This window comes from Phaenicophaeus curvirostris, chromosome 2 (assembly GCF_032191515.1).
Source record: "Phaenicophaeus curvirostris isolate KB17595 chromosome 2, BPBGC_Pcur_1.0, whole genome shotgun sequence".
In the NCBI taxonomy this organism is placed as follows: domain Eukaryota; kingdom Metazoa; phylum Chordata; class Aves; order Cuculiformes; family Cuculidae; genus Phaenicophaeus; species Phaenicophaeus curvirostris.
The window spans coordinates 55,964,463-55,987,969 of NC_091393.1; the positions used below are offsets into that span (position 1 = coordinate 55,964,463).

Here is a 23,507-nt window from a genome sequence, read left to right on the forward strand (position 1 = left end):
GAATTTTTTTATTTATGCTAAAATTAAGTTTTATCTAAGTAAATGCATTTTTTGAAGGTTGGACAGAACATCCCTCTGAGTGCATGTTTTCTTTCAAGCAATATTTTCCAGCCACTGCTTATTCTTTAGAGATGATAACATCTTGTGTGCAGTCTGATCTGTGCTGAACAGCTGTGCGAGAATTAATTGATAGGTTTTGCTGCAGCTGGTTTGTATGTTTCATTATCTTTTCATATAAATCTGTCTTGTATCAAGAGAGAATACGCAGGCAATCTCCTGACATGGATGAATTATCTGAAAGGATAAGCGCTCTCTTAAAGCTGTGAGAATTTATTGATGTGCTTAAATTGACTCGTGACATGTAGTTGTCTTGGGTCAGGAGATAACCTGAAGGGAGTCTCCAGACATGGCTGGATAACCTACAAGCATTCTTTGGGGACTTACATGGTTTTTTTTTGTCTAAAACTAGTCTATATACCCACTGCTTTTGTAAGATGGGATGCCTTGCTTAGAAGGGCATCCGATTCAGTGCTGAATTGTAAAATCAAAATATAGAATGACGGAATAGTTTGGGTTGGAAGGGACCTTAAAGATCACCTGTTTCTGACCCCCCTGCCACGGGCAGGGACACCTCCCACAGAACCAGGCTGCCCAAGGCCCCATACAACCTGGCCTTGAACACCCCCAGGGATGGGGCAGCCACAGCTTCCCTGGGCAACCTGGGCCTCACCACTCTCACGGGGAAGAAATTCTTCCTTAAATCAAGTCTAAATCTGCCCCTGTCCAGTTTATTCCCATTGCCCACAGTCCTATCCCCACCACCCTTTGTGAACAGTCCCTTCCCAGCTTTCCTGCAGGCCCTCCAAGGCGAGGTTAGGCAGAGCTGGAAAGGCAAGAGTTTTGGCTGTTGCGAAGTTGGCAACGACATTAACATTAGGCCTTGGAAAGCAATAAAATACGCGTAAGGATTTCTGGGGAAGCCTCTCCAGGTGCGCGCGAGCGGGAATCGTCGTTCCTTCCCCGCTTTCCTCCCGCCGCACGTGACCGGCGGGGACCGCTCCCTCGCCCTGCCCGGGCCCGGGAAAGGCCGCAACGCTCCTAAAACTCCAAAACGGGTCTTGGAGAGGTTTATTAGCCCGCGTGTTCGGTGCCGGTAAACCCGACCGCGGCGCGATCCCGCGATTCCACGAATGAATGGAATGACACCGCCCCCCCCCCGCCCCCCGCGGGTCGCCGGGCTGGAAGTGACGCGACCGGATTTGCCTTCAAATCGCCGGCGGCGGCGGGAGGAGGAGGAGAAGGAGGAGGAGGAGGCGGGCTGGGGGTGGTGCCGGCCGAGGAGGAACGGGGAGGAAGAAAGCGGCGGGGCCGGGGCCGAGAGCCGCGAGGGGTGAGAGCAGCGGGGAGCGGGGTCTCTGCCCGGGGGGGAGGAAGAGGAGGAGGAGGAGGAGGGAGGGGGCCCCTCTTCCCGGCGACGCCGCCGCGACCCTCACCTCCACCCGGAGTCCCTGCGGGGAGGGGGCGGCTGCCCGGCTCTGCCCTGGGATGCGGGGATCCGGCTCTGCCCCGGGATGGGGGGCTGGGCTGGGCTGCCGCCCGGCGCTGCCGCGGGGAGCGGAGCGCTCCCGTTCCTCCCCTCCCCCTGCCTGTTCTCTCTCAGCGGAGCGAGCTTTTTGCGGCTCTCCCGGTTTTCCCAGCGGAGGGAAGCAGTAGGCATCGGTTCTTGATGTCCGCTCTGCCTGCAGACCTTTCTGAGGAGCCGGCTGACCATCTAAAAGAACGCCGACCCCGCTGAACGGGGAGTAATGCGATCATTTTAAGGACTTGGCTTTGAAAACATAAGATCTTCTGCCAGCATCGTCCAGAGGAGGGCTGCACAGTTGATCAGAGGGCTGGAGCACCTCCCATACGAGGGCAGACTGAGAGAGCTGCGCTTGTTCAGCCTGGAGAAGAGAAGGCTCCGAGGAGACCTTATAGCGACCCTCCAGTACCTGAAGGGGGTACAGGAAAGCTGGGGAGGGACTGTTCACAGAGGCTTGTGGTGATGGGAGTGGTGGCAATGGCTGTGAACTGGAGAAGGGCAGATTTAGGCTTGATTTAAGGAAGAATTTCTTCACTATGAGGGTGGTGAGGCGCTGGCACAGGTTGCCCAGGGAAGCTGTGGCTGCCCCATCCCTGGAGGTGTTCAAGGCCAGGTTGGATGGGGCCATTGTTGCTAAGAGAGGATGTTGTGAAGATATTGAAGCTGAAAAGGAGCTTGGAGATAGTGCAGTTTTGATCGCAGCCCATCATGTCACCTGTAAAAACTGACTCCTGTCAGCTGTTACTTTGTTGGGTTTTTTTTTTTCTCTCTTCTGGCTTGCAGAGAGAACTTTCTGAATTTTACGCGGTCGCTTTTATGTCAGAGCCTGCGTAACAGGCTGAAATAATGGAAAAGTGTATGCTTTGCCAAAATTCAGGCTCTGGCATAGTCCAAACATTAAGGTTGGACTGCAGAGCTCCTTGGAGGTGTTTTCCTTGTATGGTTTGTGCGGTTCTCTGAGTCAGCAGAGTAGCTGATGGGTCAGCTGTAGTAACTGATAGACCCCAACTTAAATCTTCCCTCCCGACATCTGTATATTAATATTTTTTTTTATTTTTTAAAGTTGTAGTGGATTTCTTTGTGGAACAGGATTGATTCTGCATTCAATTTTGGCTTCCCAAATTCTAATGTGTGAATGCAAGCAGAAATTACGTATAGTCATTTCTTATGACAATTTCTTACATCACATTTTCCACAGTGACTTTACCCCCACTGTTTTCTTGATGATGGTCAAGCTGTTACCTTTAAAGTAAAATGCAAAAATGAGCTGCAAAACCTCGTTCTCTGAAGCTGTTGATTTCTCGAGCCTTTGTTAAATTTCATCCCACGCTGCTTTTGGCTGTTCTCAACCCTAGAAGTGTTTGAGGTGCTTGGAGCAAATGGTAAAATGTATTCTGTTATTAGAAGTGGGTTAATTTGATGGGTTTCTATTGTGTTAATTTCAAGGAACAAGAAATAGTCACAGGTAGTGTAGAGTGTGTATATATATTGTGAGGGGTGTGTGTTTGTACACAGTGTCAAATTAAACTTTCAAGACAAAGTGCTTAGGTTATTTGTCTTATATCCTATTTGTTGTAAACTTCGTGAGCTCGTTACTATTTCAGTTGTGGTTGGGACAAAGATAACTCCACTGAGCATGATTCATTGAAAGGTCATAGCTGATAAGTGCAGCCATGCTGCTTTGACGTCCTGTTATGTGATAATATGAGATACTTGTAAATACTTTAAAAATTATTGTGTAGGATTAGCTTTGTTTTGGGTTTTGTGTTGGTTGGCTTTTTTTTTTAATTCATCTCTGGTTTAACTCTGGATTTGTGCATACTCACGACTCTCCCACATCTTACACCCTGCTCTGAGCTGCCACAATCTGCTGTGACTTTATGATGCAAACCTTAATCTGGTTTCAGATTAGTCCTTTAACTCTTTTTTTACACACACCCCCCGCATCACCCCTCCTCCCTTCCCTCAATCTTAGAGCTGCTTCAGCATCTTCAGTTACAGGTGCTTTAAGCCTGTAGGCTCACATGAGTGCATCAGCTCTGACACTGCCTGTGTTCCAGGGGCAGCAGCAGCAGCATGTCCAGAGAAAAGCAGAGCCAGCAGCTTTTTCTGCCCCACTTTGTGTACAAGTCTTGTATTTGGAAGCCACTTCAAGCTCTCTTGGTCTTATGACTCAACATGAGGCAACAAATTCATTTATTTTTCTAGATTAAAGTAAATTCACTTATGTTTTCAGTACCACAGAGACGGATTACTAGATTTTGTTGTTGTTGTTGTAATTACTACTTCTGGTAATGTTGGAAGCATAATATAACAAATTTAAGTGAGGATCTTTCACCCCGTATGAGATGTTGGCTCGTTCTTTTTTGTCTGTTTCTCCTTTCAGTCCTTCCTTTCTCCGTCTTTGTTTTGATCTCAAGCTTTCTGACTTAGCCTCTTTAGGTTTCTTTTGATTCTTCCTATTTTCACTTTTCCAAGTAAAAGCAACTCTTACAATGTTGGGTTTCTTGTTTGTTTTTTTTTTCTGGATATTTAAATGGGACTGCTGTTCTACTTGGATTCCTTTATGGCATTCAATGTAAAAGAAGTTGTCTGTGGCTTCTTTCTGTGTTTTGAAAGTCTAATTTGGCTTTAGTAACTTGCTGTTACTTGATTTTTAAAATGTTTATTAGCATCTTGCTCAACTTGTGATTTCAGTGGTGTTAGTCATCAGTTAGAATTCTCAGGACAGGCAAACAGGTGTATCTGGTAGGATGAGCAGGAGTGGAAAAGCTTGCTCCTAAATATAGCAGGGAAAACTGTGGTAATATCTGTGTGATGATCCATACAGCAGTTCACACACATCTTGAGGCTTTTTGTCCTGAAGTAAAAAACAACAAAACTCCCAAGTCCAACTGTGTCTCCGAAGCTTAATTAGCCTGGGGTATGGGAGTCCTTGTAGTTGCTTGTCACACTAACTGTATCAGCTTGTAGACGTGGTTGTGGCCAGCTCAGCGAGTCTCTGGCCAGAGAGATTATATAGTGCAGCTGCTTATGATAGCAGGTTTCCAAGGCTCAGCCCCACGGATCCTTTCTGTGTGGAGAGGTATGGGCTGTCAGAGGCTGTGCATAAAGCTACTTGGAAGGCGGACAGAAAAAGGAGTGGAAGTCTTAAAATGTTTGATTTGTACTTAGCAGCCCCTCTTTACTGTTAGGACCTAGTATTTTAGCAATAGGTTGTCTGAAGTGTGCAAAATGTGGCTTCTGAAACTTCTGATAGTGCATTCAAATTTGACCATGACCTGGTATTGAAGTGTGTTCAGCCTTAAGTCTGGTTATTGCGCATGTAAGTTTAGTACCTCTTACATTCTTTAAATAGTTGATCTGTATCAAGCATGCTTCATCCCAGGGCTTAGCTGTAATTGCTTGTCTGCAGTTGCTTCTTACTGGTACTGGGTACAGGTACTGGAATGAGAGCAAGACGACGCTCTTGCAGGCATGTTTATTTGCTTGTTTTAATGTTTTCTGTGCTTGATTCTAGGAAATTAGGAGGAGAGTGGGGAAATGCTCGCTGTGTGGAAAAGAGGAGATAGGAAAAGTGGATGCAGGGCAGGTATCTTAGAGAAGAAGGGGGTGGGATGTGTAACACATATGAACGTAGGACAACTTCTGTGCACTTAGTGTTTAATTGTGGCTTTTCCTTACCTTTCAGTGATAACTCAGCAGCCTCAGCATTTTTCAAGAGTTTCTTTTTAATTGTAAAAGTGAAGGTGGTAGGGAGGTGCAAGCTGGACACAGAAGGCAGATATTTGCTTCAAAGAAACATTAAATAAAACTGAAGACTTGTAAAATCAAAGAAATGGAAATATAGTGTTCTTTGCAAAACAAAATCAGACTGATAAACTTATGCGTGGGAATGTTAAGGCAAAAATAATTAACATAACTTAATGCATCTGGAAGAAGGGCTTTGGATTATTGTTTGTTGGTTTGTTTTTTTAAACCACAAGCCATTATAGTATGGACAATGTTATGTTAACAGTAAAATACCTTATTTTTTTTTTACAATAGAATAAAGAAGGAAGGAGAGTATGCAGTTGTGGCTTCTGATGGTGCATTTAAATCTGTATGTCTTGTACATGCTTTTGAAGAGAACCTTCATTGCATGAAAGAATTCTATGAAGATTTTCATTTCTATTAATAGAGAAACAATTATCTTTTTAAATAGATGGCGTTTATTCTAGGACCTTTTCCTAACCAGTATATTTCCAGTTGCTATATTTTGATATGCCAAATGAGGTAGTGAAAATAGTTGCAAAAATTCGTTGTAGTCCTTGTATTTTTTTTTCCTTAATATTTCCTGCTTTTTTTCAGCTTCATGTTGAACATGAGCCTTGTTATGATCAGTGAGAATGTAAAGCTGGCCCGTGAATATGCCTTACTGGGAAATTATGACTCTGCCATGGTCTACTACCAGGGAGTTCTTGACCAAATGAATAAGTACCTCTACTCTGTCAGAGATGCATATCTGCAACAGAAATGGCAACAGGTAAATAGTAGTTTTCTGGGACATTTTGAGGGGAAAAGCATTAAAGTAGCAAAACCTGCCTATCTAATGGTAAATAAAAATATAAAAATACTTACACCGTTCTCTGATAAAATGTAGTGCTCCTATATGTAGGCTTTTTTTTTTTTGTTATATAGACTTATTTAAGCCTTCTTTATGACTTCTTGCTCTGGCAATGACAAAACAGGCAGTGGAACACAGCCCTGGGGAGCCAGTGCACTGTCTGGCCTGTCAGCTTCTTGTCGACAAATGCCTCCGTTATGCTGAAGCTTTTTACGCTGGTATCATTTTGAATAGTCTTATTTCCCTCTCAGTGTCTTAGTGATGTGATTTAGATCCTTAATAGAAACTGAGTTGAGGCTACCGTGTTAACCTAATACAAACTAATTTTTTTCATTGATGTTCAATCCATTGGGTTGTGTTCTTTTCTGTCATGCTTGTTTAATATGTAAAATTTGTCAAAAGCTTCTTTAGTGTTAAGTCCAAAATCTATTTGTTTATTTATTAAATGTACTGAGGGAGGCAGAAAAAGCTTCTTAGTAGGTGATGTATGTTAGCCTTGTCTGTTGAAGTAGAATCAGGTAACTTGTGAAACCTTGTGGAATCCATCCAGGCATTATATGGGTTTGAAGAGAGAGCTATTACAAACTCATTTGCAATGTGCTTAATCTGCTTTTTTTTGTCAGGTTTGGCAAGAGATAAGTGTGGAAGCTAAGCATGTGAAAGATATAATGAAAACACTAGAGAGTTTTAAACTAGACAGTACTCCATTGAAAGCATCACAACAAGAATTACCAGCTCATGATGCAGAAGTCTGGTCTTTGCCAGTACCGGCTGAACGTAGGTAAGAGAAAACCTGAAGACCTAAATTAATGCTTATCAGGGCAAAGTGTTCTTTGACTTCGGCCTATTCCTGGTTAATTTTTGTTCTAGATCTTAGATATGTAACACGCCACAAAGAGTGGGAAGCTGCTGGTGAAGGAAATGTCATTTTGAGGCAGCCTATGTCAGAACATTCTGGGGCTTTTGTCTTATATAGGCTTGACTAATGTTCAGCTGATTTGGTTTTTTTTCCTCCTCTTAAAATAAATCTATTATTCTGTGGAGGCTCTATTCCCGAATTAATCATCTCATCAACTTTAAAATCATTCTGCATGTAGCTGATATGAAAAACATGAAGATGTATTGTCAAAGTAAGAGCAAAATCTAAAAGTGAGCAAGCTCAGTTTCTTTTGCGTAGCAAGGAGGTTCCCTGATCTCCTTCATGAACTGGTTGGTTAGGCCAGGGTAAGCTCGAGAGAAAGGATGGGAGCAAGCAGCTGCAGCCAAGCCGGCTTATTTCAGAAGTAGTTTTTAATTATGCTGTGAATGTCTGTGAAACTGAGGACTTTCAATGTGGTTTCACACTGTAGCTGCTGCTGAAAGGACAGTCCTGCCCTCCACAGTTATGTGAGGTTTTTCCGCTTTTGTCTTTGTTGGTGTTGATTAGCTGGTTCAGGATGCTAAACTGGCAAAAAAAGACATGGTTTTGTGGGGCTAGTGTTTTATTGTTTAGCTTTTAGGTTTTTAGCTGTTGTTGGTTTCTTCCCCCAGAATCAATTATCCGAGCTGGTTTGAGGTTCTAACGCATGCTGGTGGTAGTGGGGAGGAGGGAACAGGAGTGCACACGAAGCAGATATGGAACTGTGCGTTTTGACAGGAGGCAATATTGAATCTCCTTAGCTGTATTGTCAAACTGCTCTTTGAGGCTTTAGACTTATAAGCTGTTTCACACAGATGAGTAACTTTAGGCTTTACAGGCACATTTTTACCTTTTTTTTTTAACTGATTTACTTTAAGCCTGCTTTCTGAAAGAAGTGAGTCTTACGTGACCACACTGTTTCTGTTTATTTCATCTAACACCTTTATAACACCGCTAGCCAATTTCATTCAAGCCTTCTGGAAGAATAGTCTGAGAGGTAGAATTTTCCTGGTGTCTTGAAGCTTTCTAGGGAAAAGATACACAAACTTCTGTTTCTAATAAGGAAAAGGCTCAAGAGAACTGTTTCTGTTCTGTTTATCTTGCTGGTTGGTGAAGTATTGAGTTGTAGTAACGTGAAAAAGCCACAGTGAAAACTTGGGCCATGTTGTATTGGAATAACCACAGTAAATACCCTTACTGAGACAGGAGAACTCGGCAGTTTAGGTGGAAATGAGATGTGTAATCACACTGTTCCTTTGTTTTGAGCTTTGGGGTGGAATTTAAGGTGGCTAAGTGTTCATAAATAAAAGTATATGTTGGTAGATGCCCCATTTGGAGAGTGAAAAGACTTTTAACACTTATGATCTCATCATTAGCATATTCACGTTGCCTAATACGCATTTCACCCTGAAGAGACACGTACAGTTCTGATAAACTTGCTACTGCTAACCATTTAAAGGCAATTTCTCTGGACATATTGGATCCTAATATATCTTGGATGATATGTCAAAACACATCTTCTAGTTCAAGTAAATGCTCTCCAAACCAGAATCTTCCATTTTCTGCTCTCTAGAAATATCCTTGAACTTAAGCTTGACTCATAGCTTATTAATGCTGGAATTTTAGGAATGCCCATGAAAAAAGTGTATCTGTGAGAATAACAGATTTGTATGGGGAAGAAACTGAATTTTTAAGAAATCCGTAACACCAATCATGATACTGGTTTATTCGTACATGCTTCTAAAAGTAGTCTAATTTCAAACAACTGAAGACCTCGTATACACATTTTCTTTCCCAAGAAGTGAAAATAATATAAAGTGAATATAAAACTCTCATTCCTAAGAAACCTTTGTATCTTTTTGTGTAGGAGAGTGAGGATCATTGTGCTAAGGGTAAAATATATTGGGATGGCTTTTTTTGTCAGTTGTTTTCTTCCCCCCAAACTCCGTAATACTAGGATTACTTTTATTTATGAAATATACACAGTGAGGAGCTTGTTTTAAGCAAATGAGCCCTGAGATTGTGGCAAAGGGAAAATAGATTTTTAGTGACTGTCTAAAAATGTCTGTCTTGTTTCTGATGTACATTCTGATTTTTATCTTCAGCAAGATGACTGTTCAGTTTGTAACCACTTGATTCGGTTATGTAGTGCTCACCAGTGACTTTACACTGAGGCTTTTTGCATATGTTACAACTAATTAGACCTTCGCCGGGACCCAGAAAACGTCAGTCTGCTCAGTGCAGTGATTGCAGAGGTCACAATAATCGTTTGAGTGCAGCTGTCAGAGGCCCTCACCGTACGTCCTCTCGAAATCCCAGTGATAAAGGGAAGGCAGTCCGCAGCCGGGAAAAAAAGGATCCACAATATAAAGGAAAAGAGGAAAAGGTAAGTTTGCAAGTAGCTTCATGAAGTTGAGAAACTCAGTCTTGCTCTCTTAATTTTGAGTGTATTATAAAATTAGGTGCCTATAAAAACTTTCTTCTGTTCAAGTCAGTGTGCTGATTTGAATCTCATCTTGAAAGGAGTCTCGATTATGGCTTAATGGGGGCGGAAAAAACCAAACTGAACACCAAATCCTTATCTGGGGGAAGTAATCTGTTAAATGTGGGCTTGTTTACTGCAACCTGGAGATAGTTGTTTGAAATTATACCACTGAATTACTGAAACCAAACCTGATGGAGCTCATTCAAATGGGAGGATGTCCTTGGGGATTCTTTACTTGCTTTCATGTATGTTAGACTGAGATTAACTTGCCTGTTCCACAGCATTGCAAGATTAAATAAACCTTAAAGGGAGATCTTTACTTATTCTTTTATTGAGAATCTGGTATTATCTTCAGGCTCTTTTCAGTTTAGAATAAACAAAACCCCAACATACTTCATGAGAGAGAGAGAGAATGAGCTATGATCTATTCTTTGCAATCAGAGCGCTTTAATTTTTGCTTGTTCTCTGATCTCCATAAATTTAACTGGTGAACAGAGTAAGAGATCATGCAGAAGGCACTAATAGTTTTCCAGAGCCTAAATAAATCAAATATCCATGTAATACTTTGTTAGCTTCGGCAGATTTCTATTGTGGCAAGGTGTCTTGGCCTGTGGAAGTAATATAAATTACAAGGGTAGAATTGTTCAGCTATGTAAGCTACTATTTTTATTAGGAGCTGAATTACATTGTCTTTGAGTGATAATCCTCTCTCGCTAAGGATATGCACACACAGAGACAGGATAGGTCTTTTTTCTTTTTTACAGTTGTTCTGTCAACACCAGTGCTTGCTGTTAAGTGTATTAAAAAAACTGGGTATGTCTAGTGTATTTTATTTCCTTTCAGTTGCATGGTCTCTGCTGTTTGAGCCCTTTCAACTATGTAGCTTCTTTGCTTCTGCTGTACTGCAGAGCTGCTTCACTGTTGTTCTTCTCCATGCTTCTGTATCAGTTAATTAGGTCTTTTTATACTCCTGTGGTCTTTCTGCAGATCACCTTTGCTCATCCTACATGGAAGTCCTGCTTAATTTTTTTTTTTTTTGTTGTGTCCCATACATATGCCATATTTATGACACAGAATTTGAGTTACTCTGCCTTGGTGTGACACTCTCTGATGCAGTCTCACGCATGATTCCCCCTTCCCCAGCTACTGGCTCAGATGGTTTTTGATTTCTCTGGGAGAAGAAGCGACCACTGTTATGCTGGGTTAGGTATATGAAGTTTTGATTACCTGCTAAAGCAAAGAGCCTGTGTCAATACACTGTGCTGGCTTTGGGGAAAAGGAAATGGGACCAGGGCTGTACGGAAGTCTGGGTGAACCACGTAGATCCTGCAGTGCAGCAGTAACATGGATGCTTCATTATTTTCATGCTGATTTATGTTGCTGTCTGCTGGAAATATGATGCTGTTGTGGGCTTGTTATAAAAACCCATCGGTAGCATAACCATTGTTATATATCTATGTTGTTATATCCTTTATATGTAGAACAAATCCACATCTGAGATTTCAGAGTCTGAACCAAAGAAATTTGATAGTACTGGATATGATAAAGATTTAGTAGAAGCTTTGGAAAGAGATATAATTTCTCAGAATCCCAACATTCGATGGTAAGTTTGAATTCTGCTGTCAGTCTTTCTGAGTTGTTGTTTCTTTTTCCTCTTACACAGTGTGGCAAGAATTAAGTATTTTAGCATATGCTTACTTATAGAAAGTAGCTGCAGATTTTCTTTAGTCCTTAAATAGGCAACTGAACTTCTTGTGTAGCTGAATATTTTTAGAACATTTTTCCCACCCGTGGGTTCATAGAATAGTTAGGGTTGGAAAGGACCTCTAAAGATGAGCTAATCCAACCGCTGGCCATGAGCAAGCATATCTTTCCCTAGATCGAGTTGCTCGAAACCCCATCCAACCTGACCATTCAAAGCTTCTTGAACTTTTCTCAGAGTCCTGAAATCAATTTTTTTTATACTATTTGCAATGTATAAGCTTCTAGTGTCTACCAGTGTCTTTTAATTTTAAAGCCTGTTTTGCTACCCAGGGGCATACCAAGGTAGAAAACCAGTTAATAAAGAAGTTATGTCAATGTAGGAACCCTTTGAAATCTTGCTGGACGTGATGTGTCTGCCAGTATGAAATGTAACCATGTGTCAGTACGTTTACATAAACGTGTTAAATATTAAACCTTATATAAAGGTTGTTTTGTGTTCCAAATATTCCCAAGCTTAGGTGGTTTTCTGAGGATTAAATGAGCAAAAATCTTCTGGCAAATAAAGTAGGCTTTAAAAAACCTGAATAATCCCACAAACAGCTCTGTATGTATGCAAATGTCATGTATTTCAGTTCAATATGCAAATGTATGTTTCAGTTTTTATATTGAATCTTAAAAGGCGACCTCAGATTTGAAACTCTCTGTACAGATAAGCTTTGAAATCAAAATGTTACTTGAGTACAAACTGATAAGTGGAATACTCTTAAGAGTTACCCTCAAGAAAATAAGACCAGCCTATAAGGTGTCTAAGAATTAATGCATTTGTAACACTGAGAAAGAATTCTATAAAATCTGTTAAATTCAGCTCCACTTACTAGCTTTTAGTGAAATGTTCTTGTAATGATGAAAGATGATATTCAGGTTTCGGGGACAGCCAACGTCTCCGCAAAAGAAGAAAACATCATCTGTAGCTACCGTAAGTTTAACCAACTTGCCTTATTCTGCTTATTCTTTCTGTGAGTAAGAGCAATGGTGCTCTAGTGAAATAATTAATGTGTCTCTCTCAGCTTTTGCATGCAGCTGGAGTCTCCTAGCTGGATGCCGACTGTATTTATTGTAGGCTTTTGCCACTAGAACATAAATAAATCCAACTTATTTTCTGAATTTTGGAAGAGCTGTTATATAACAATAAGTTTAATTGTGTGTTGTTTTGAGCTGTGGACTGGTCCTTTTCCAGCCTGTCTGAATCTGTCAAACAACTTTGTCTTTCTTGTCAGGGATGACATTGCTGATTTAGTAGAAGCCAAAAAGCTGCTTAAGGAAGCTGTAGTTTTACCAATGTGGATGCCGGAGTTTTTTAAGGGAATTAGAAGACCATGGAAGGTATGAAAAATTCTCATCCTGTGATCATAAGCAGCATTCTGGGATTTGATCTTGGCAGAACAAGAGATTTCAGGTGTTCTACAGTTTATATAAATTCTTTCCACTTTTTAGTAATAAAATTTATGGTAAATGGTATTAACCAAATAAAGATATCAGCCAGACAAATACACTGTACATAGCTATATTGTTGCAAATAAACAATAGTAATTAATAACTTTTGAAAGGAAAGGTTACATCTAATAATTTAATATTACACTATGAAACAAACTGTGAAATTGTCTCTGTTTTGACTCTTATCCTAAACACGGTTCTTTTTCATTTTAATAGGGTGTGCTGATGGTTGGTCCTCCTGGTACTGGAAAGACCCTCCTGGCCAAAGCTGTAGCTACTGAATGCAAGACTACTTTTTTCAATGTTTCTTCTTCCACACTTACCTCAAAATACAGAGGAGAATCTGAGAAACTTGTTCGTCTACTTTTTGAAATGGTGATGGAAGTTTCTGAAGATAAATAGTGAGATAATGAAGCAGAATTAATTCTGGAATAGTGAAAGCTTGCCAGGATTTAGAACTCGTGGCATACACAAACAGCTCTCCAAGCTTCACTTCACGACCTCCTAATTTGGCTGTGTACATTCAAGATCTGGTTATTCCTAAATAGCTTTATAAAAACTGAAAAATTAGGTAGTCTTTATTTCCAGGATTAGCTTGTTACATTAGAGGTAGCTAACTGTAAGCTGACAAGTAGAATACACTTGAGTGTAAAACTGGAGGTGGAATCTAATTGCTTTTGAAGTAAGAACCTTACTGTCTGGACGTGGTGCTAGGGATGAGTGAGGTTTTTTATTTATGCTTAAAATGAGTGGACCTTCAACAAACGATAGTTGACTTTTAGAGCACATAATACTTGAAATTTGCTTGGAATATGCAGTCTTTTTTTCATGTATTGTCATGTTTGAATGCAGTGTTTGCCAGGGTGCCCAGGTCTGAAGGGGGCAGCAGAGCTGCGATTACAGTAGTCAGAAAAATCAGGAGAAAAAAGATCTCTGACGATATGCTTTATTATTAAATGAGTTGTTATCATGCCTGTCGATCAAAATTGCATACACAAAACAGACAACATTTCACCTGCTGTAGGGCAACAGCTTTTATTATTGCAGATCCTTGTTGTTGACCTCTTATGTTTTCACAAAGGTTAGAGTTACGTTGAAGTTGACCAATCTCTTGGACAGGTTCTGTGTCATGGTGTCCTAGCTTAATGTTCATCCTAGCTTTAACTGAGTTCTTATTCAAGCATTCTGTGATGATTTTCACCGTTATGAATGTTATTCCTAATGTGTAAAAATGCTTTTAGCTGATTAAACATTTGTTTATGGCCCTAGCAATCATAGGACTTCGCCAAAACCTATTCTGCTCAAATGTTATTAATGAATGCACAGTTGCTGTATAGTGGTGTGCAGTGGTCAAAGAGAGGGAAGGTTAGGTATTGTTTGGTACTTATGAGCGGATTCACTCGGGTAAATATGTTATTACTCTGCTCTGAATATGCTGCTATTTCTTAAATGTGAGTAGATTGACATTTCATTTCTTGCTTTATCTTTTGCTTTCCTTAGGCTCGATTTTACGCCCCAACAACTATATTTATTGATGAAATAGACTCTATCTGCAGTCGCAGGGGAACTTCGGAGGAGCATGAAGCTAGCCGACGTGTGAAGGCAGAACTGCTAGTTCAAATGGATGGTAAATAACCCTATCACTGGGAAGTGCTGAACCGGAGGAAGCTTGAGGGAGAAAAGAAAAAGTGCTTCTTCGTTTTCAAGAAGCAATTTGTTTGAAAACCTTACTTAAGGTTGGGGTAAAAATATACAAATGCATTATTCTAGCTGCCAATATGGAAGGAGAAATGATAGCAATTATTTAACAATTTTTTAGCGTCTGAGCAATGACTTCATGTTAGTGACCCAGAATAAGGAAGATTCAGTGGAGAATACAAGATTCCAAAACTGCAGAAGAAAAAAAATATGAATTGCTCCTCTCAGTCTTTACCTAGCATATTGCTTACTTCTCCAAAACCAAGTGAAAAATGGTTCAAAAGAACTGTCTCCTGTTCCAATTTAACTTTAAAAGCAGTCATTATACTTAACTTCTTTGGGATCTCTTTTTTTTTTTTTCTCCAAAAGATACAAATAAAAAATGAAGGCATTTTTAAGTAGAAGCGGTTGGGAGAGTTTTTTTTTTAAAACATTCAGTTCGTTACAGCTGTTTGGTTTATATATTGCAAATCAACAAAGTTTAGAAGTAGTTAACACTGCGAAGTTGTTACGGGGGCATCTTTTTTATACTCTTCTGTTGACCAGGGAGAAAGAAAGGAGCAACTGAAAAGTGCTGATCTACAGAGTAATTTCTGATAGAATTCCATGAGTCAGAAGATTTGTATATTTATTTCTGGTTCTCTAATGTTGATACTCTTTTATGTTTGACTGTAGACAGTAGTAGAGCTGTAATGCTCTGTTCTTATAACTCAAGTATGTACATAAGCTAATTTATTAGTAACAACTATTTGAAGTCTTTTTACTTGAGCTTTCATAAATGGTGTTTTATATGCAAATTTTGAGGCAGACTACGTACAATAACTATTCCACAGCCCAATCCTGTGATTGTAAGCAAAAACAGTAAATCCAGAGAGTAGCAAGTTTAATGAAACTAACCTCTTCTTCGAGCAGTAGTTTCACAATATTTAGAGACTGAAGTGTTCTCTCTGGTTCTGAGAAGCTGTGATTCAGTCCACCAAATTTAAACATTCGCTTCAGCAGTTTGTAAGAATCCACTTGTGTATGTGAAACATTTGGCCTGAATTCAGAATTGAAGAAGGCTTGTAGAGGAGTGACGCTGCTTCTGCATGACACTTAGTGAATACTCTTGTGGAGGAGGAATGTCTATTTCTTAGTGTGGTGATTGTTTTCAGTTTTGGAGGGGCAAATTTTGTTTTTCCTCACACGCTGTTACAGGATGTTGACGTGAAAATTCAAACGCTGTAGAATGTCAGAAATACAAACAACCCTGCATGTAAAAATGTTCCAGCCATGGTAGAGAAAAACTTTCTGATCTGAGCAATGGCCACAGTTAAACTGAGTTAAACTAGTTTATAACTCAGTTAAACTAAGTCTCCGTTTTTGCTTGCGTGCTGTCCTACAGGTGAAAAACTGAACTCTGTTGCACTTAGCGATTCTATAGTGCTCGCACTCACTACAGTGAAGTAGAGTCGCTGCTTTAATATTATAGAGTTGTGGATATTGTTCTCTCTATACATTTAATTTCACAAAATACATGTATGTTTTATTTCCTCTCCTATGCAGGTGTTGGAGGGGCTGCTGAAAATGATGATCCTTCCAAGATGGTCATGGTACTTGCTGCTACTAATTTTCCTTGGGATATTGATGAAGCCCTAAGACGGAGACTAGAAAAAAGAATTTACATTCCTTTACCCTCAGGTATGAAGAATTGCAGAGAGGAGTGGTTGAAAAGACTAAAATTTAAACTTCATCAATCAATATTCCTTTACTTTTGATAACCTGGTTTAAAAATCCAATTGAAACAAATATTATTTATGCTGATACATATTCATTTGTGAAATCAGGACCAGGTTAAATCTGAACATTGAACATTTACTTTTTTCCAGTACAGTGTACATTCTTACCTCTTATCCTTTGATCAGTTGCTTTTTTCTAGAAAGCAAGTTGTATAGACTCAATTTTCTGTTCTTTGATTAGCAAAAGGTAGAGAGGAACTCCTAAGAATAAATCTGCGAGAGCTGGAACTGGCTGATGATGTTGACCTTGCAAATATAGCTGAGAAAATGGAGGGTTACTCAGGTGCAGACATTACCAACGTATGCAGGTATGTTAACGTTGCATCATTTGTGTCACTGCTGCTACAAACTCTGAGGAAATTGTTTGTAAAGTAGCTAATTTACATTATTTAAGTTTTTGGATAAAAACAGACTGCACCTTGTTTTTTATGTGTGCCTAAAAGGTGAAATGTTGCATTAATATTTCCCTCGGTTTCCGTTGGAAATTTTCACATAATGATGATGAAGAGCAGTTGCAACATAGCAATCTAAACAAGCTATAATTTAGGTAGAATTCCATGTTCTTTCAAGTACACCAAATTGTTTGCTTGAGGAATATCCACAGGATGGTAGGCTTCAACCTATAGAGTTGCAGTTGTTCCGCTGAGGTTATACTGTGTCAACAGAGCATCCATGTGTAAGAGGCGATAGTGGCAGAGGCCAGAATAACTACAGTAAAAATGCAGAATGTTCTTCTTTCGTGACGCAGAAAAGGTATACATATTGTGTGGCAGTACAGGAGCTGTGTACTCAGCACGCTGGCTGTAGTGATGAGACTGGCTTGAGTTTTCTTCTACCTCCTCCATCTCCCCTTCTCAGTACTATTTGCATGCAACCATTTGTGGGCCTATTCTGTAACCTAGATTCCTGAAATAATCGACTAAAAATAACTTCGAATCCTTCCCTCAATCTTTTATTTTCTTTCAAAAATGGGAAAGGGAAGACTTATATCAGTCACCTGGTTTACATCTGAAGATTTGCACTGGTACAGTTGCGGTGGTGGCAAGTTATAGAATCAGCAGTAGGGGATAAAGGACAAACTTCTTAAAGTGCTGCTGTCATCTAATAAGCATGTGCATAACTATGTTTTCAGGCTGTAGAGGTAGCAAGAAAGTGTGGCAGTACAAGGCTTGAGCTCCACGTTGTGCCAACACAACTGTCATGGGGCTGTGCTTTGAACAGGGTAAGGGACCTGTGCTGATTTAAAAACCTCATTACTTTCCTCAACTGCAGATCCATTTCTTCCCTTGATTCATAATACAGGTCTGCAAACACTTGTCAGGACACTGGGAGCACAGTATGCTGTGCCACAGGGATGCATGTGGGTGGCCTGTACACAACTGCCTTGGCTCTTGTCAGCAGGGTCACTTCAGGCTGAATTAAGAGTGTGGAGGCTCAGTACTATTTCCTGAACAAACCTGACCCAGTGTTTGGGAAAAGAATGGTATGTTGGTTGCTCTGAATCAGTGTCGTGCAGATTTGTTTCATTTTAGGTTTGTGAGATGAATTTATGGTGTTCTGTTGCTCAGTCTTGGTGTTGGCTGTGCTTTGAAAGGAGTTTGTGCTAATAGGTTCATGTTACATGATAGAATTTGTTTGGCCTTCTGCTCTGTGCATTGTTTGTCTTCTCTGGTCTGTTCAGCGTTTGTTATTTGTAATTAATCTTATACTGCATGCCAGTACACTTGTTTAAAAGTCAGAATGCACGTCGTGTTTTTCAGTTAATTTCATAGATATATAAATATATATATGCACATACAAATACATGTATTGTTGCTTTTTATTTTTAATCAAGTCCATTGGTACAAATGCTATATAAAAAAAAGGGCAAAACCAAGAAAAGCACAAAGAAATACCCCAGTCCTTCATTTGTGGTGGCCTCTGAGGTGACAGAAACCAGAAATCCAGGCAAACTGGAGTTTGGATGTATATGATTTGAAATCAGTAAGGAAGTACTCATACTGGCCTATGTATTTACACTTTGTTAATGGTGTCAGGAAAGACAGATTTTAAACATAATTGTTTCATTTACATTGAGACAAAAAGACATGTGGTTGATGTAAAAGTGCTTTTGTATGGTTCAGGCATATAGTATAGAAACAAAGCAAAGTTCAAACTTGTAAACTGTAACAGTCCTTGCTAGTGACATAAACAAAACTTAAGAAAAAGGGAAACAAAAACTCTGGTTGGGTCAAATTTTTCTCTTACTTTAAAAAATTTGTGGTGAAATCCGAAGTTTGCTGAGCCAGAGCGAAAACTAGTTAGATATAGCAGTACTGATCCTAGCAGTCAGCATGTAACCATGGAAAATGAGAGTGAAACATTATTTTAAAAAGACATTCAGGAAATGTAAAATGCATCTAAATTGCATATTAGATGGGAGTTTGAACTGACTGAATTCTTGTTCTGAGTGGACTGTGAAGCTTGAAAGGTCTTTGGAACGGAACTGATCCCTGCTGTGTGTTCTAGTGGGTGGCTGCTTGTTTTTTTGAATGTAACTTTGGTGCTTGTCCAGGCGATGAGGATGCATTTGAGAAGCACTAAGAGTTGATGTTAGAATAACTGTCAGCAAATGACTTTACAGAAGAAAGTGGTGGCAGCTGCACTTTCATTTTGTGGGTGTGTTGAGGTATGATGGGTGGTTTTTTTCTTTCTTTAACTGCTGGTTGGAGGCATATTAGATGCACGGGATGCTTCCCCCCTTCCCCTCTCCTTCTTGATTAGGTAACCCTAGTTTTTAGGTCACAAATGATGATACAATACAGCAAAGCATGGTGATATTTGACTAAGATGGAGTTCAACAAGGCAACATTTTTGGGTTATTCTGAAATTCAACTAGTTGTATCATTCTGATTGCTAGCATTCATGTAGTAAATTCACACAGTCTGTCAGTTATTGTTTCTTTTTAGGGGAGGGGATGGAACTGAAACAGAATATGCTGAAACCATCTTTCTAAATCCTCCTAGAAGACAATGTATAAGTTTTTTCTCTTTGGATTCTCATCTACTAATGTAATATGATGCTGCTGTGGTATTACCAGGATTAATATTCCATCGCTTTTACTGGTAGACAAAATAAATAGCATTTTCTTCTTATTTTAGGCTATGTAACAATGAATTAGAAGGAGCTTTAGTCTTTCAGTGTTAGCTCTTACCTTGCCAGCTCATCATCTGCTGCTACTGATACTACTACTGGAAATCCAGATGCAGTCAAACTTAATGCAGCAAGAAAAAGACACACTTGTAAAGACAAGTGATGTTTATTGATGCCCGAAGTTTGAGTTCCCATGGGCTGAACAGATTTTGTAACTTAACATTTAGCTTTGAATGTATAGGTTGGATGTAGACACTGTTGACCCCTCTTGTCTTCAAAGTGGGATTCCCATTTGGACCAGAAGTCATTCAAAACATTCCAGCCACTTTTCCTCTATGTAGGAGGAGTGAAACCATTAATTTACCTTGTTCCTGTTTAAAAAATACTGTAAACAGCAGCTACATCATAGGCATCCTGTGGCATTAGATAAACCAGTGAGTCTTTACCTCTTTTGTCTTGCATTTGAATAGTAGCTATTCAAAGATCCAGTGAAGGTAAATCTGTGTTTGGAAACTATAGATAACACATTATCGTTCGTACAAGCACTTGGAGATCTTCCCACAGCAGTTTACAGTTCTTTGTTGCATATTTTTTGAACGCAACAGCTTACCAGGAGTGCTGTGTTGAGCCTTTCCAATGAGGGAACTCGCTATCCTGTGTTGAATAACTTCTGTTTTCCTTTGCATCCTTGATAGAGATGCGTCGTTGATGGCTATGAGAAGGCGTATTGAAGGCTTGACACCAGAAGAAATAAGAAATCTCTCCCGAGATGAAATGCATATGCCAACAACTATGGAAGACTTTGAAATAGCTTTGAAGAAAGTTTCTAAATCTGTATCTGCTGCGGACATTGAGAAATATGAGAAATGGATAGCTGAATTTGGATCATGCTGAGTTGTCTTATCTTGAAGAAGATACCTTACATCTTAAAACAGCTTTAGAAGTAATAAGTAGCGTGCCAGTGCACTGCATGCTCTTTTTAACTTTTGTAATTTAAGAGCAACAGATGTCTAAATAAATTTTTTTTTAAAATGCAAATTCTGCTGAGCTCTCTTTGAACTAGCTCAGAAGTTACCCATTTTTCTCAAAAGCAAAAGATGTTGATGGGATCTGCTTTGATCTTCAAGATTTTAAAATTACTTAAGTTTAATATTAGAACTCTTTCATCAGAGGCTTTGCCCTTGAAAAATAGCTGTTGGCACTCAAGAAAGCCAAACTAGCTTTGTTTAAATGAGCAAGGGGTGCTGAGAACTAGAAAATGGAATAAACAAGATGCTGTTGTATAGATGGTTTTGCCACCTGATCTTTTCTACCCTTAAACTGTTCCTAAGGTATTAATAAAGAACCTGTTGAGATTTAGATACTGGCAGTCAGTAGATTCGACTGAAGTTTAAGCAAGGGGTGGGATCATCACAGGTTTGCAGTATCTATTAAGTAATATTAAATACATCCAGCCAGCGTAAACTAATTCCGTGCAGCCAGCAGTGATGCAGTCACCTGTGCAATTTCCTTGTAAGTCTGAGAGAACAAAAGCTTTCTAGTATTACTCCTGAAATAGGTTTTTCTGCCTCGGCTGTATGGTACTGTAAGCCTCAAAACTCTAGACTGGGTCCTGGTTTACACTATGCAGTATTCTGTGAAGACTGTTCTGGGAGGGGTAGTGTGCCTGTTACATTTGTGCTCAAGTGATTTCTGTTCATAACCTTGACTTTGCAGCTGACACAATCTTAATTCTCTTTTTGCATTGCTTGAGAAGTGGAATGGGGAAGCAGTTCTCAGACCGGTTTTACAATGCCCATTTAGGTCATCATTTTAGATTTTGCTCAACGATGGTCATTGTAATGAAAACTTTTGTAGTTTCTGCCCACTTCCTATAATTCTGGAAGCATTTCTTCCTGCTTCCAAAGGAGCTGCTGCTCAGAGCAGCCAGCTGTAGTTCTGCTTTCAGCTAAACTTCATGCTTTTTCATTAACCTGACTTAATCATTAATCTAGACTTGTTTCAGCTGCCAGATACCTGCTGTGGAATTCCTGCTCACGTGTCTCTTTGGATGCTGCAAGGCAGATGGGAAGGGAAAACAACAATGAAAAGGAGAACTTGCAGTCTGAGTAAAGGCAAATGAGTCCCAAGTACACAGTTGTGCAAATGCTATTCTCATCATCTTGTTTATGTAATTACAACTCACCACTGTGTCATGAGAAGGTGTATGGACACACTGAAAAGGGACTTTCAGTATTGTTGGTGATGAGACAGTCTAGTAAGACATTGAGATGCAGATACAGTTGAGAGCTCCTGGATCCCTGGGTGGACCTGGAACGAGGAACCCAGAAATGAAGGGAAGACGTTCAGGTGCGTATACAAGTATGTGCATTTACAGACTTTTATCTCCAAAATGGAAAACAGTTACGTCTTTCCTTTCAGAAGGAAAGCCATGTGTGTCAGAGTTGAGAAAAGACATGGTATTTTGAAGTGGGTTCTCCTAATGCTTATTTTTCTGTTTGTATGTGAAGACGTGTATAGTTGTCAGCTGTGTTGCAGGAGGAGATTTCTTCTCATAAATCAATTCATTGCAAGCAGTTCATAATGTTTAATCTGTCACCGGAGTAAGAAGGGAAAGTACACATACTGTAGTCCTTGGAAGCAGTCCAGTAAGGGGCCGCTTAAACTGGAAGTGGGATATATTCTGAGAACTTCTAGAGTAAAGCTCATTTTAAAAGAAGTAGTTTAGTTCCATAGCTCAGCCAGCCTTGTTCATGCTAAATGAATGCCTGTGTCATACGTGGTAGAGGGGGAAAAAGCAGCAGATGCTGAATTTGCAGTATCACAGAGTTTCATTTTGTTTTGGGACACAGAACATGATGATACCAACCCCCTCCAGTGGAGTCCCTGGGTGGAGGGAAGGGCCATGCTGCTTAACTTCATGTGTTTAAAAGGCAGAAAGACGTTCTGAGAGTGGCAGAACAAGAAGGGCTGGAGTGAGAGCAGCAGTTCATGAGATAAGAGATGTTGCCTTTCCTTAAAACCTACTGCCATCCTATAGAGTGGGGTGTTTTGGGTAGTGTTTTATTTTTCCAGTTGTCTTGTCATTCCTCCTGTCCCCCCCACCCAAGCCTCTTCTTTTCCCCCAGCTGGCACTTGCATCCTTGTCAGCTCATGTCCTAGGAGAATGAGACCTACCCTGGCTCTCATGCAGGACAGTTGTTGCCCTTTCCTAACTGTGCTAGTTGTGGTAAGGAGTTCATTTTAAAACCAGTTTACAAAATGGTTCGGAGTGTTCCAGCTCTAAGCAGCATTCCTCTGAAAAGCATGAGACTTCTGTGACTCAGGAAAACCTTGTGTATTCTGAAGCAGAGCACTAGCACTGTAACTTTTTGAGACCTGGTAGCTCCAGCTCCGTGGAGCACAGCAATGTTGGTTTGCAATTAGTGTTCAAGATTTGCACTACTGTTTGTTTGGTTTTTTTTTTTATTTCATTAATCTGATGATAGTATTTCTTTCCTCCTGCTTGGAACTTTGCTGAACACAATACAGCAGGGGATTAGTTAACTCATGGAAATCAGCCAAGTTCTGAATCAGAGCCAACACTTTTTTTCAAGATTAACCACTCATGTACACAACAGCTGTTTAGGATCGAGTTGAATCTCCTTGTTGCTGTGCAGGTGCCTGGTTTACAGTTTCAGAAGTAGGGACGCAAAGAGCACATGCTAACAGCTGCCAAATTTCCATCTGCGTTGCAATTCCTGCTGTGCTTGAGCAGTGAGGAAGAACTGTCCATCCCAATCCTCGGGGTGGTTTGGGGTTTGGTTTTTTGTTTGTTTTTTTCAAAGCAGCTCAACTCCAGCCTTATACATCACTTCTGTTTAGGCTAGTGAAGGAGCCAGAGCTATATTCATAAAGTGGAAAGAACAGTAATTTCCACATACATAAGAGTTTATTTATGATTATTTGAAGACTTGCTCTTGTCTGTGCAGCGCCGCTCCTGTGCTATAGTCTTAGTTTCCCACTGAGCCATGGATGACAGCCCCTCTATCAGATGTTTTGTCTCACTAAATTGCATTCTTAATTCAAATGCTTCCACAGCTCTAGCATCACCCGTGTCGTATATGGTTATGTTACCATTATGGTAGCTC

General features: G+C 40.1%; 1 protein-coding gene across 3 annotated transcripts; it reads left to right on the forward strand.

Moving 5' to 3' along the window:
• The first annotated feature begins 1,318 nt into the window (after positions 1 to 1,318).
• Positions 1,319 to 20,415, forward strand: KATNA1 (katanin catalytic subunit A1). 3 transcript variants are annotated; one of them, XM_069852155.1, is made up of 12 exons: positions 1,375 to 1,390; positions 5,103 to 5,174; positions 5,933 to 6,107; positions 6,812 to 6,969; positions 9,289 to 9,472; positions 11,053 to 11,174; positions 12,553 to 12,658; positions 12,986 to 13,144; positions 14,270 to 14,396; positions 16,013 to 16,147; positions 16,427 to 16,553; positions 20,073 to 20,415. In XM_069852155.1, the coding sequence occupies exons 2-12, from the start codon at positions 5,164 to 5,166 to the stop codon at positions 20,269 to 20,271; spliced, it is 1,503 nt and encodes a 500-aa protein (XP_069708256.1). In that variant the 5' UTR covers positions 1,375 to 1,390; positions 5,103 to 5,163; the 3' UTR covers positions 20,272 to 20,415. The 3 variants fall into 3 exon arrangements, with proteins under 3 accessions (XP_069708257.1, XP_069708256.1, XP_069708255.1); XM_069852156.1 differs by lacking the exon at positions 5,103 to 5,174 and having other exon boundaries at positions 1,319 to 1,390; XM_069852154.1 differs by lacking the exons at positions 1,375 to 1,390; positions 5,103 to 5,174 and adding an exon at positions 4,749 to 5,057.
• Positions 20,416 to 23,507: the final 3,092 nt, after the last annotated feature.